The following is a 14,437-nucleotide window of genomic DNA, read 5'->3' on the forward strand; positions in this document are numbered from 1 at the left end:
TTATTATTTGGTTATTTTGTGTCTCATTGGCACCATTTAGAGGTGAAAATGCAAACTGCAAGTCCAAAACTCCAAATCTTGAATAAACTTTTATTTACATTTGCATGTTCTGATAGCTTATATTGGATATTAAAAATAATATATTCAACATATACATATAAATAACAAATACATTAGTACCAATACTTTTTAAACTGTGGCCTACAAACATGGCTGCTGTAAACAGTTCTGCTCCAGGTCTTGGTTTCCCTGCTCCATCTCCCCATCTTCTCTTTGCTGTAGTTCCACAATGGACATGGCGGCTTGACAGTTTTCATCACTCTCTGACCTCTCTTCATTCTCCTTCTGTGGTGCACTTATTTGCACATCATCTGAACCCCCCTCCACTTGATGGTTTGTAAATTGTCTTTCATCATTACTGTTGTCCTCCCCATTCTTCTCGTCGTCTGCCTCCCCTGCCTCATCTTCAGTTCCTGGCCCACTCCCAAGAGCTGGACATTTATGGTCCCTGTAGTAGCTCTGTCTGGTGAAGCCCTTGTTGCAGGAGGAACATCTAAAGCGGTAGTTGTCTGTGTGGGATTGCTGATGCTCCAACATGTGGGCTCTCCGACTGAAGGCCTTCTGACAGAAAATACACTTGTATGGCTTGATACCTGAAAAACATGTTAAATGGTCACATTTCTCAAAGCATTTCTAAACTGCTTTACATCATGGATCAGTCACCATTCACACACATTCATACACCAGTTTACATAGAGCAGACATGTCAGACTCAGGCCCGCGGGCCAAATTTGGCCCTCGATATAATTATATTTGGCCCGCGAGATCATATCAAATATGTATTAGAGCTGGCCCACCGGCTGCTGCACCAGTATAGTGCATTCACCACTAATACTACAAACCCCAAAATGCTTTGCCCCTACCACTTCTGTTGGCACACATTAGCATATGTTACCTGTCACCTCACTCAAATTTAATCCACCCCTTTTGAAAAACATGCAAATGTTGTTGAAATTTTTCAATAAATATTTAGTTTGGCCCACGACTTAGTCCCAGCTTTTAATTTTGGCCCTCTGTGAATTTGAGTTTGGCACTTCTGACAGACATTGATAATACACTGATTTAAGTGTCTTGCCCAAAGACACAACAAACCACAAAACTTCAGAGGACAAACTGTAATTCATTAATAAATCATTAGTAAGTAATAGGTGTATATAGTATGGATGAATGATATGGTAAAAACTACTTACCACATCGTACAGCCTAGATTATATTATTTTATGTTAAGTAATTTTATATTTCCTTAATGGGTAAATGTTTCTTCTTAGAGTTCACACCTCATTGTGGTTGGTTAAATATGCCACTATGTTACTCATCTAGAGTATGATCAATGGAAACAGTGGGGAAAAGCACTAAATCACTATATAACAATTTCTTCCATATATAAGATTGTCACAGCATTTAAGTATTTGGTGTATATGAAGGTTTGGATACATAAAATAATGCCATAACTATAACATTTGATAGTTAAGTCAAAAGTCAATCAATTTATCTGTTTATTTTGCCAGTACATATACTGTAGGTTACTCAGTTAATGACACTTCCACATATATTGATCTCACCTGAATGAGACAGAATGTGTGCTTTGAGTTTGTCTGGTCTGTTGAACTCTTTTGTGCAGCCCACATGTGTTCTGAAGGGATAAAGAAAAAAAAAAAATTAAATTATAACTACAAGCAGTTATAAAGGGCCTTCATAATCCAAACATACCTAAAAGGACACTTGTACTTCTTAAAGGGTTCATGAATGAGCATATGTCTCTTGACTTTGTCCTTTCTGTTGAATGTGGCATCACATAATGAACACTTGTATGGCTTCTCTCCTGGAAATATGTTAATTATTGACATTAATGACAGTTATAAAAGCATTAGATTAACTTTTATTATAATAATGTGTCAGGTAGTTTGTGTACATATGTAAGTATGTACTTGATTTTGCACTTTCAACCTCCATTGATATTTTTGGTTCTTTTTTTATGAATACACAAATTAATTTGGACATTAGAAACTACTACTAACTGCTTCACTCCCAGTAAGCCAGTTACTGTAGTTATACTGCCCTCTGCTGGCTTATGTTAAATAAAATTTTTCCTATAAAATATCACATTATTTTAAGCTATACAACACAAAAGACCAAGTAGAGTGTATGTTTATACCTGAGTGAATTCTTGAGTGCAGTTTAAGGTAGTGCTCTGTCTTAAAAGCCTTCTTACAGATCTGACATTTGAACCTTCGTCCAATGCCATGGGTGGGGAGGTGGCGCCTAAAGTACCTCTCACAGGGGAACACCTTTTGGACACACACAACAATGACTCCAGTGAAAAATTATCAAATAAGCTGCCAATAACAATGATAAGCTCAACGTCTATTTCAGCACTATCTTTTCAGTACACAATTCAATGATTGATGTAAACATCAATCAAAATAACTTAAATAACTTACTGCTGGAACCCCCCTCGAAACCCCCAATGAAACTGAGCCTTCTGGGTGTGGTAACCAATCCCACCACCCCAACAATAAACCCAAACTTTCATAATATATGGTTTGTTTTAACCATATATAGTGGTTTCAATATACCTTTTGGCAGTGTGGACAAGGAAAGCTGTGTGACGCAGTGAGGAGATGTTGTTCTAGGGCTTCTTGTGTAGAATATCTGCTTTGACACTTTAGACACCTGGAGAACAGAATGACTGTTAACTTAATTTAGCCACAAACCGATTCTGTAGCTGCAGGTTGCCATGAGAGCCTTACCTGTAGACAGTGGCCTCTTTGCGTGTGCTCTGTTGGGGACAGAAGCAGTGAGAGTACTGGTGGACCCCCAGCTCAAACAGTGAGGGGAACACTTTGTTACAGAGGTGACAGCGATATGTCAGCTGCTCCTGGTGTGTCCGGATGTGCTCCAGAAACTGGTCCAGCTTCTGAAAGGTCTGTGAGCAGGACTTTAACACACATTTATAAACCTATAAGAAAAATAATGCATTAATGATAAGGTTAAACTGAATGTGCATTTTAACTGACACGCTGACACTTAACTCTCCACTCACCTGTTCTCCTTTGTGTTGGGTAAGATGAGACTTAAGTTGAAAATAAGTTTTGAACTTGTTTGAACAGAACTGACACTGGTAGGAGCTGTCTATCAGCACCATCTGTTTGGACTGAGTTTGATTCTGTTGGTTTTGCGTGTTCAAGCTTTGGTTCTGGATTTGTGATTGTTCATTCTGAGCTGTGTCTTCTTGGTTTGCTCCTGGATCTGCTTGCATCGATGTCACACTTTCTTCCAGTTCCCTAGCAGCTTCTGCAAACAGCCAGTAGAACTTTAACAATAAATTCTGCAAAACTTTCAGACTTACATTGTTAATAAATATTTAACAAAGTACTTTTTTATTTTGATAATCCTCTTTAATTTAATAGTATTTCTTATTTAATTTTTTGGTATTGTAAGACTGTATTTGATTTGTACATTCACTCCTAACTTAAAAATTACTCTTAAAACATGAATAGGCATGCAATGATACAGTGTTCTCCCGATTCAATAAAGATCTTGATACAATTCTTCTTGTAATCAGATTTCAATATAATTCAATAACTATACATAACTAGAGTATATTTTGCTACAAGCTTTACCTGTCTGTGCCTCCTGCTCCTCAGCCTGTGATTGGATGTTCTGCTGTTGAGGCTTCTCCCCTTCTTGTTCTGTCTGCTGCTGTTGTTCGTCATTGCCATCATCTAACAATGGCACCACTTTGACTGTGACTGGAGATCTAGAAACTGTGCTGGCTGCTCCCATTGGCCACACCTTTGGAGATAGACAAAATATTGGATTTGGCCATTCTTAAAACAAAAAACTATGGCATTTATTTAAGTGGAACTGAACTGCATAGATTTAACTAAACTGTTTCACACCTTGTGAGTTTGCATATGTTTCTTCACATTGGATTTCTGGGCGAATGCACGGCCACAGACAATACACTGAAATGGTTTTTCTCCGGTGTGACTGTGTAAAATAAAAATGCAGCGGTACAATGAAATGAAAAACATTATTGACCATTTCAATTTAGCAATGACTCACCTTCGTATGTGCTGCTGTAGATCAAAGTTTTTGGAGAATATTTTGTCGCAGAAATTACACTTAAGCTTTGGACCCTTACCTTTTAAATGCTCTGCCATGAAGGAAAGTCACAAACAAATTATTATTGCCCTATAGTTTTCAGAAGGGCTGTCTATTGAACTTTCCTCACAGACCTGTAGCCCCTTCTGTGCCTTTCTTGCTGCTTCTTGGGCGTTTGGGAATAATTACTTTTTCAAATTCTCCCATCTCGTTCATGTTAGTGGTGATGCTGCATGTTTTGGTTTTGGAACCTTGTTTTCCAGGACTATAGACTGGAGGGGTGGTAAAGGACTGACTCCCTACACACTGACTAGGCACCTATTGGATATATGAAAAAGGTTAGACCCACCAACAGAAATGTACCAAGTACTATTCGCTATTACCTGTACAGGATGAAATGGCTGAACTCCTAGAGTGTGGATCTCTGCACTGGCTCCTGTGCTCATATGTGGTAATGCGCTGTATACTTGCACCACTGAGTTGCTATGGCTGGCTGGGACCTGAGAGGACAGATTCTGCTGGGATGGGGGTAATTGGGGTTGCTGGGGCTGCTGGGAGGGCTGAGGCTGCTGCTGTTGCTGGGGTTGCTGGGGATGGTGATGGTGGTGGTGGTGATGATGATGGTGGTGCTGAAGGTACGACACTCCGGCAGTATGCATGCTCAAGTTGCTCTGCAGGCAAGTGAGACGGGACAAATTAGGTATTACTATAATTTAGGGACTCTGCATACTTTACTACTGTTTAGGTACATAATAACAATAATAATGCCTTACATTTGTAATGCACTTTACAGGCTTGTCGAAGCCTCTCAAAGCACTACACTGTATTTATTCACTCCATACTCTGTGATGGTAAGCTATTATTATAGCCAGAGCTGCCCTGGGGCAAACTGATGGAAGTGAGGCTGCTAATCTGTGCCATCAGACCCTTCAACAAACACTCAACATGCACTTTTTCTGTGTTGAGTACATGTTCTTATTGTGTATGGGTTTCCTCTGAGTGTGCAGATTTTCACTATAACCGTAAAACTTGCACAACAGGTAAAATTTTGAGCAAGATACTCCACTCTAGGATCTAGAATACACTGCTCCTGACAGGTTGTCCCAGTGGAATTGAAGAAGGAGCCAAACACATACACCCCATACAGAGTTTAATTTAAGACATGTACTGCACCCTAAAAGTTGGTAAGAAATTAATCAGTCACTTTTTTCAGCATCTGTGGCACAAACTTGTCACTGTTGTGGTTTAAACCACTGAACTACAATGATGTTGTTTTTTTTTTATCTGGACAAATACTAATATAATATGATATAACCTTAGTTTCCTGTGTTACCTGTACTGGTGCCTGCATGCTGGCCATAGGCTGCTCGATAGAGGTGAAGGCAGAGATGGCTGACATGAGAACATCATCACTGACCAGAACATTTCCCTGGACCAGAGTGTGAGTTAGAGGAGAGGGGGGCACTGTGATGTAAGTGGACACCTGAAAACGAGAAAATAGTTTTACTTTATTTTAACAATGCAGTTTGGCTTCTTTTATTGCCATTTTTACTGTTTATTGGTTAAATATACCTAACTTTCAACTATATTAACAATAAAACATGGACTATTACTATGAACATTGTTCGCCCTGTATATTTGTCCTCTGTAACATAATATGAATCATTATATGTATAATACAATAAAGTCACTTGACTTACTATTTATTCTGTCTATATGCCTGATATTTTTATTTTATTGCATTATACTTGCATAGCGTTGTGTTAAATTCAAGTCTCTTTTCTAATATTTATTTATCTTGACTTCTATATTTTTTGTCTCTTGCTGTTCTTGATCTGTGCATTGCAACACTGTAATTACAGCCATTGTGGGACAAATAAATTTACTCTTCTGTCTTATCCTACATTAGATATTAACACATTATAATACATTTGTTGCATAGTCATTTCACAATAGTGGACCTGTCTGTTGGTAGACGCCTGTGGTACAGAGTTTATAGATGGGACAGGGGTGTAGACATTGGTTGAGGCTAGAGACACAGTGGACAGGGATGGGGCATTGGACTGGCACTGCTCCCTCTTGTGCGTCATGAAAGCAGGGAGTGAGTTGAACTGCTTCTTACACTTCCCACACAAAAACACATCCTCGTCATCTGTAAAGTATACAGTATTCACATGTTAGAGCATACAAATATGTCGAATATATTGTATATTGTATACTGAATTATTATTATTGTTATTATTATTATTATTATTATTATTATTATTATTATTATTATTATTATTATTATTATTATATCCACCCATTGGCTGGATAGTGGAGCTCCCAGAGACATTTTGATTGTTGGGGTCTGGTACTCCGCCTTGACCATCGAGTAGTGACTGAACAGCCAACACTGTCTGGTTATCCATGCCTGCAAAAGAAGAAGGAATCTTACACTGACGGTGCAAGTATCTTTTGATTTTATTTTCTTTGCCTTAAAATAAACAGAGATGTTGGAATCATAATATTAAATATTTAAGTTTACCATACAAACATTATGATCATTTGTTTACATTGTAAACAAACCTATAGTTGATAGCTGATTGCACTGCAACACCTCACCATTCAAACAAACTCTCTTTAACTATAATATACATTGCAACTGTATTACAAGCATGAACATGATAAACTATAATAGCTATGTGACTTAGTCACAAAATGTGTGTTGAAAATACACATATACATCCGTGTAAACCGATAAATAATAAACACAAATTGTAATGTATAAACAATCAGTATGTTTACAGTGATGCCTCCATCACTGTAAATTCATCATGTAAAAGCAAACTGAGGGTCAAGTAAATAAGGATTTACACGTAGAAATATTAACGTGCTTTCTTCGATTTATGGTGGGTATAGAAATGTCAAATGTGCGGAATATGCTGTAATAAATGGATTATTCATACCTTCGAGTACCTCAAATATTGCCTGCGCCATCTTGAAGCTGTCCTACTGAGGGGTAGGTGCTCGATTAGCACAGCCTGGCTGTGAGAGGGACGAGAGAGATGTGCGTTTTTTATTGCAGATGTCATGCAAAAATGTTTTATGATCAGGATGCAGCACATGTATTTAATTAAATCATAGTTTTAAATTATCATCAAATAAGATAATATGTTAACTAAAAAAAAACACATGAAATACAAATGATTAAGATTCTATTATCGTATTGTTCATGATGTAACTTATTTTATCTACTATTAATAGTTTATTGTTTTTAATACATCCACTCCTACCCTAGAATGATAATATAATTGTATTTATGTATTATCATATTCTGAAAATTCGTAAAAATGCTATTTCTTTATGGTTTTCTACGAGGATATATTTTGCTACGGCATCTTCAGGGACGTGAACGCACCATCTGTTCGATGTTTCTGTGCTCCTGACAGTGACAGACAGCTGCGAGGACAAATGACACCCCTTCAGTCCCGCCCTGCGGAAGGCACGTCCTCTGAGCCAATAGCAACTCTCAAATTAGCTCACGTGTCAGTTTCGCGGCAAAAAAGATTTCGCGCGAAAACTGCCCGACCTTGTTTCGATGTAGATCAGCTGGGACAATAACAACAATAACAGCGGGGTCGCGACAGGGCTTTTGTGCGTGGACGTGGCACAGGGAGATGCACTCGGTGGAGCCACGGCTGGACTTTTAAACGAATTCCTGGTTTTATTTCACCGCATTGCTTTGCTTGTATATCCAGTTCCAGCTTCCTGCGTGCCCCAACAAAACGAGGGGGTTGAAGAACTGCGGCTAGCGCTAACATGCTAATCAGATCCGGACTTTTGCAGACGCAGATGAAGACTTCTGTGTAATCTCCATTCGGATGCCTGTCCTTTTGGGGGCTCGTGCTCTGAAACATCCACCGTTTGCATCGTTTTGTTATTTTTGCCTGTTAGCCTACTCTTGTAAAGCAGTTATAAAGTTGTAATAGCGCTTACAGTAAGCCGTGCTTCTTGTTTAACCATTTCAATTGCAGATTAAACTTATAAATATCTGCTTTGAAAGACAGATTGATAACATATATCACTCATATTTTGACTCGGATCTGCGCTAGCGTATTAGCATTGCTGTGTAGTTTTGTCTGTGACAGTGTGGCCAGGCCTCGGTGTGCACTGTACTGACAGGACACATGAAAACAAAAGATTAGCCTGTTCTCCTGTTAGCCCGCTAATCTAAAGCATTTTTGCCGTATGGCTTTGTAAACGAGGATCAGTTTGACCACACTTTTATAATAGAGTTGCAAACGGATATGCTGCTTTGCATTTAGCTGCGTTATTATATTTGACAAATTTTCTGTTTGTATTTCAATACGTCTTTTTGCTGTTCATCGGTCAAATTGTTTAAATCAACTTTATAAAGTACTTGTAGACTATTAATATGTATTTGTACATATGTGAATCCCACCTTATTCATTAGAAAGAAATTGGTAAAATTGTATCATTTGTAAACCAGAAATTACAGGCATAACCTTGAAAACATAAATGAGAATTCTACAAATGCATTCAGCGTTGTACCCCTCAGCCTTGTAAGCCCAGAGCCTGCATTGCATTGCCCAGGAGAACAGGTTTTGCCATGTCAGAGACTCTGATAACTGGACACACATCGGAGGACCTGTTGGCAGACTTCGAGACTTTGCTGAACTCAGGGACTATAGAGCTGGGAGAGGACCACCAGATTGTGATCATCACTAGCCCAGGCCATGAGGGACTACACCCTACTGCTGCCCCAACCAGCACAGGCGAAATCCTGCTGTTCGCCACACCACAAGGACCCCCTAATGGTGCCACTCAAGACAAGAGACGACCCACTCTTGGAAGGCCACCGGTGAGGGCAAAATGAAAGGGAAAGACGAGTACTGAACAGTCAATGATCAACTGCATTGACTTTTAATATCAGTCTCAATGTTTTGACAGTAAACAATAACTATGTTTGGAGAAATGAGTAGTCTGTATAGTATTGTACATGCTTACTTATCAATTTCTTATTTACACTGATTTTTTTCTTTATTTCAATGTTTATTAGTATGCAAAATACATATATAGAAACTAGTAACTTTGTAGTTAAACTAGTAACTTTAACTTTTTTTTTACAGGTGAAGAGGAAGTTGGATCTGGACAGTGATCATCAGTATGTGAGCACCACCAGACCCTCCACGGCTCCCCCCTCTACTCCCGCCCCTCCCCGAGGTTTGTACTGCACTTTTATGACACCTCCCTGACCCAGTGACCTCTACACAGCTGTCTCAGCCGTCCTAACAGTTGTTCTTTCATAAAGGCACACAACAGCCTTTCACACTGTTATTGTCTTCACCTGATCGTCAAATCTGTCATGTCAAAAGATCAGGGTTGAAACTTCTTGTGTTTTTGCTGTCTAGTGTTAAAATGCAGGAGGGACATTGTATTTTATCACCCCTGTTTTTGTGTTACTACATTATATCAAAGACTGGCATCTGTTACTATTTCTTAACCTAAAAACAGAAATTAACAGGAAAAAAAAAAAAAAAGAGTCATATGCCACTTTCTAATTTGAAGCTAAATATATTGCATAATATGAATATTCTATCTTATGAATATTCTAAAGTCACTCTTATTTGTTTAATATTAGAAGGGGTGCAATTTAGCATTGTTTCACAAGGATAGATACACGCATGTTTATTAGGTTTTAGTTGATATACAAACAACAAAATCAAGTACATTTTGAAGTTTATTTGTTGTACTGAATCTTGAGACAACATGAAATGTCTGATTTTTAATGACCCCAGAAAAATGGTAATAACTTAACTTAATACAGTGGTGTTATTTGCTACATGTTGTTTCGTGAGGTTTGTGCCGTCACCCTCAGCATTTGACTAAAAACTGCCAGATTGTCAATATTATGTGCAACAGGTGGTTAGTTCCTTCACGCTGTTCTTCACTACTCTGTTTATTGTTTCAGTTCCTCGAATCATCTCAGAGAAATCCCGTTACGACACATCTTTAAACCTCACCACCAAGCGCTTCCTGGACCTCCTGTCCCAGTCAGCTGATGGGGTGGTGGACCTCAATTGGGCCTCACAGGTGCTGGATGTCCAAAAGAGGAGAATATATGACATAACCAATGTTCTGGAGGGCATTCAACTCATCTCTAAGAAATCCAAGAACCATATCCAGTGGCTGTGCGTATCCGACCCTGATATGTTCATTGTTTTTCTGTTTTCAAGTTGACATCGTTGCTCTCATTGGTGTATTTATTCAACAGTGGGAATCGTATTGATGGGGAGGCCGTATCCCGTCAGAAAGCTTTACAGAGAGAAGTATGTGACCTGACAGACACAGAGGAGAGGTTGGATGAGTTGATAAGCAAATGCAGTCTACAACTGAGACTGCTCACAGAAGAGCCACAAAATAAGAAATATCCTTTTCCCAAGTGACTAGAAGGCAACTACTGAAAGAAGTTGGTTGTGCGTACTATTCACATTCAGAAAATGCCTTTCTAAGACGTTTTGTTTCACAATATTTCCAGTTTCCTGGACTAGATAAAGAGCATGCAATTGGAGCCTCCTATTTATCATTTGTACAAAGTGCAAATGGGTGCTAAATATTCTTGCCAATTATAGCTTGTTTTATGTGGTTGCCTTAATGTTATGTACATTGGGATACGTGCGGTGCCAGGACTTGAAGAAGTCTTTTGACTCTCCAGATCAGCTGGTGATGGTCGTCCGAGCTCCTCCAGAGACACAGATGCAGGTTTCTGAGCCCAGCGAGGTACTGTTATGGTCACAGCTGTTTGATTTACATATAGTGATATGATTCTAATATAACTGTGTGTCTCAGGGTTACCAGGTGTCTCTGAAAAGCACACAAGGTCCGATTGATGTCTTCCTCTGCCCTGAAGACAGTTCTGGAGTCTGCAGTCCAGTTACAGGGAGCAGTCCTCTCAAACCCAATGGAGATGTGTCTCTCACCCCTCATCCCACTGACCAGTCACAGTCCAGGATTTCAGCATCAGCCTTAGAAGTGGGTCTATCCTCTCCAGCCTCCACCTGCTCCACAGCAACAGCAGCCTCCCAGCAGGACCCCTGCAGTCTGTTAGGGGGAGACACAGGTCAGTGGCCTTTCACATAAATCAGGGGATAGTTTGTTGAGATACTAATGAAATTTGTCCAACACAAGTTTATTAAAGCTTTTAAAGTGTTGTCCTTGTTTGATGTAGTGGTGTCATGTCTTAAAAGGAAGAGTATATTATTTGCTTGAGGATTTGCTGAGAATCTGCTAATGTGTACAAGAGACCATGGAGATGGTTGATATTTACTCTATTCTTTGCTCTGACAGAGTCCCTATTGGGAGGAGACCCCTTCCCTGGATTGGGCGACATGGCAGACTTTGATTTTTCTCCTTTGTCTTCTTCGGACTTCCTCAGTGGAGATGGACTTCCTCTCCCATTGGACGGTTTTATTAACCTTTCTCCTCCTCACAATCATGACTACCACTATGGCCTGGAGGACCATGAAGGCATTAGTGAACTGTTTGACTGTGAGTTTGGGGACCTCTCCCAGGTTTTAGGGGAAACCTGAAAGAGGCACTCACTGGCAGAATTCATGAGTAAATGAATGTTCGGCTGTACAGAGCATTTTATTCTCTTCCAGAATTGTACAGCAGATGATTAGCACTTCTTGGCCATTTAAACCTTTTAGACTATGTTCTTAGCTTTAGCCTAGCTATTTAAATTATTTATGTGAGTATATAATTTGGATATTTTGTACCAAGTTGGGTTTTGTTTTTGTTAATGTTTTTTGGATAGTGCAGGTGTTTCAGGGCTTGGAGTGCTGCTTTGCTCTTCAGTTACATTTCACCACATACATGTATTTATGTATCGCTCAAACATTCAGGGTGACGTTCTGAAGAAATCAGTCTCGGTTGTAGAGATGTATGGCCCCGCCTTCCAAAAGCAGCACAGTGCAGTAGATATTTTAAACTGAAAGGATTCATATCCAGATATGACATGTGCAGTAGTATGCTCATGAAGTAGAGTAACTTTGAAATAAATTTTAAGAGATGGTATGGTAATAAGACTTCAAGCAGTTGCTCTTTTAAAATTTAAGGTTAAAGTTGATATCTACTCAGTAGCAAAAAACAGCTGACCTATTGGAATTAAATTATATTTTTGTTGTTGTCAGTAAAATCAGGTAAAACTTTGTTGAATGTTAATGGTGTGAGGAAACCAGGAGTTGCTACAGTTAACAGATAAGGGTTCAGTAAGTTTAGTCTCATTTAGTCTTAGTTTCCGGTGTTTGGAGGTGGCAGATATGTTTTAATCCAAATATGTTCGAGTGTATGGTAAATAATCTATGGTCTTAAATGGAAATGCATGTTGTCTTACACATCAGCAAGTAAGTGGGATTGCAAATGGTGTTTCTTGGCATTGAATGGCTCTAAAACATAAAAACTGACTATTTCTTTGCTAGGTTTAAGCCCTGGGAAATCAGGCTAAATGACTGTCAGTAATATTTTAAATCACAAGAAATTCACCAGCGGGAATGCCTGTGCTCATTCCCGCTGGTAATAACAAAATGCTTCATCATCTTTCATTTATTAATCTACTGTCTTTTAAGTACAATCTGCTTTCCATATCAGCGTGGCTCCTAGAATAGCTCCTGGAAGTGACCGTTTTGTTATGGTCAAACTCAAATATCCTGCTTTTGTTATCAGCATCTCCAGGTCAAGTTTAGTTCATACTATGCATCAATGACTTACACTTGTCTCACATGTTCAGTACATACTTCATATATTTCATCAAACTCTTCTCCATTATATGTTCAAAATGTCAATATTTGTCTCTTACATCATGTACTCAATGTTTGAAGATGAGAAACTGCATTTTGAATAATAGTGTAGTTAGAAATGCCTTATTTTTAAGTTATGTAAGCTAACATGTTTGATTTGATTGAATTTAAATATTTTGTTTGTGTTATGTTATGTGTGTTCAATTTATATATTTATTTAAATGGGGTCTGTTAGAGAAATTGTACAAGATTTATCATTGTTTTGACCTTTTCACAGGGGGAGTTGTTTAATTATGTTTGTACCTTAACCATTTGTACGTCTGGTTTAGCATTTTGTAAACGAGGTTCTATAAGAATTCACCTGGTTTGACTGTGGTCCACAAATGTATTCATGGCTTACATACATAGTTTTCACTTTAAATCCATCTGGTAATGTAGAAATATCCTTATTTAAGGTGGTAGTTTGGGATAGCAGTCTCATTGTCTCCTTTTACAAAATACTGGGCTCTCTTATCTGACCTATCAATATATGAGTAATTTGCTTTCAGTACTCTTTTGCTGTCTACAGATATGCTGTTTTAATATCATGATCTACGTTTGTTGGACTGCGTTTTGATGGTGGCTTCTGAAGTATAAATGTAATCTTTGAATGTGCTGGAATGGTAACAGACAACCTGTTTTCACAATATTCTTTGACAAATTTGCACCAGTTGGTCTCAAGTCACTGTTTTTGTCCAAATGAAACTATTATGCTAAATTGATTGTCCATAGCCATTTAATAGAAAAATTAATGTAAGATGTGATTGATACCAACCCTTGTTCTGACACGATTTTAAGGGACACTGTTTTAATCAGATTTTACAGTAACTTCCCCTATTTTTGCTATAAATCTTATTTTTGTTGTTACATATTGGGTAAACTATTTTGTACTTACAATTATTGAGAAAACTATGCCCTTTTGTATCAGTTGTGGACAAAAATAAAAAAAATATTAATTTCTTATGTTTGTTTCAACAGTTTGGACTATTGGTTTAGACTAACAGCCTTTTATTGTTGGTTTTTGGTGTATAGGCCTAGATTTGTCCCAACTAGTCCCAATAACATTTCTGCTGCTATCACACATTTGCCATTAAGACTTTATGAACACATACTTGCACATCTATTAAACTGGGGCTGTGGTGAAGAGTTAATGATAGTAAAAATCTATATAAAGATTTCACTATAAAATGTTGAAAATGTGGTTGCTAGAACTTAACTGTGAGATATACAAGAATGTTTATTTGTTTGGGCCAACGGCCTTTTATTGTTTATGGTATAATCTTCTTTTCTCATTCACCCCTTAGTTTTCAGCTAATCAAACACAAACTAGATTAATTGATAACTGGCATTAGCTGTATCTAAAATCAGGTTTGTCCAATAATTCAGAAAACACATAACACTACTGTATAATTGTTCACTCACCCTCCTGA

The 14,437-nt window shown here is 38.3% G+C and overlaps 2 protein-coding genes across 3 annotated transcripts; one reads left to right on the plus strand and one right to left on the minus strand.

Moving 5' to 3' along the window:
- Nucleotides 1-76: 76 nt before the first annotated feature.
- Nucleotides 77-7,166, minus strand: znf341 (zinc finger protein 341). 2 transcript variants are annotated; one of them, XM_033970220.2, is made up of 16 exons: nt 7,116-7,166; nt 6,470-6,580; nt 6,129-6,319; nt 5,501-5,650; nt 4,551-4,838; nt 4,302-4,485; nt 4,129-4,219; nt 3,963-4,053; nt 3,684-3,855; nt 3,104-3,354; nt 2,811-3,019; nt 2,637-2,733; nt 2,216-2,348; nt 1,771-1,882; nt 1,623-1,693; nt 77-653 (listed from the first exon to the last, which is right to left on the minus strand). In XM_033970220.2, the coding sequence occupies exons 1-16, from the start codon at nt 7,144-7,146 to the stop codon at nt 202-204; spliced, it is 2,634 nt and encodes an 877-aa protein (XP_033826111.1). In that variant the 5' UTR covers nt 7,147-7,166; the 3' UTR covers nt 77-201. The 2 variants fall into 2 exon arrangements, with proteins under 2 accessions (XP_033826111.1, XP_055079082.1); XM_055223107.1 differs by having other exon boundaries at nt 109-653; nt 7,126-7,156.
- Nucleotides 7,167-7,711: 545 nt separating this feature from the next.
- On the plus strand, nt 7,712-13,969 carry e2f1 (E2F transcription factor 1). The gene is made up of 7 exons (XM_033969666.2): nt 7,712-9,031; nt 9,300-9,393; nt 10,142-10,361; nt 10,445-10,597; nt 10,836-10,950; nt 11,020-11,290; nt 11,518-13,969. The coding sequence occupies exons 1-7, from the start codon at nt 8,780-8,782 to the stop codon at nt 11,757-11,759; spliced, it is 1,347 nt and encodes a 448-aa protein (XP_033825557.1). The 5' UTR covers nt 7,712-8,779; the 3' UTR covers nt 11,760-13,969.
- Nucleotides 13,970-14,437: the final 468 nt, after the last annotated feature.

This window comes from Periophthalmus magnuspinnatus, chromosome 7 (assembly GCF_009829125.3).
Source record: "Periophthalmus magnuspinnatus isolate fPerMag1 chromosome 7, fPerMag1.2.pri, whole genome shotgun sequence".
NCBI lineage: Eukaryota > Metazoa > Chordata > Actinopteri > Gobiiformes > Gobiidae > Periophthalmus > Periophthalmus magnuspinnatus.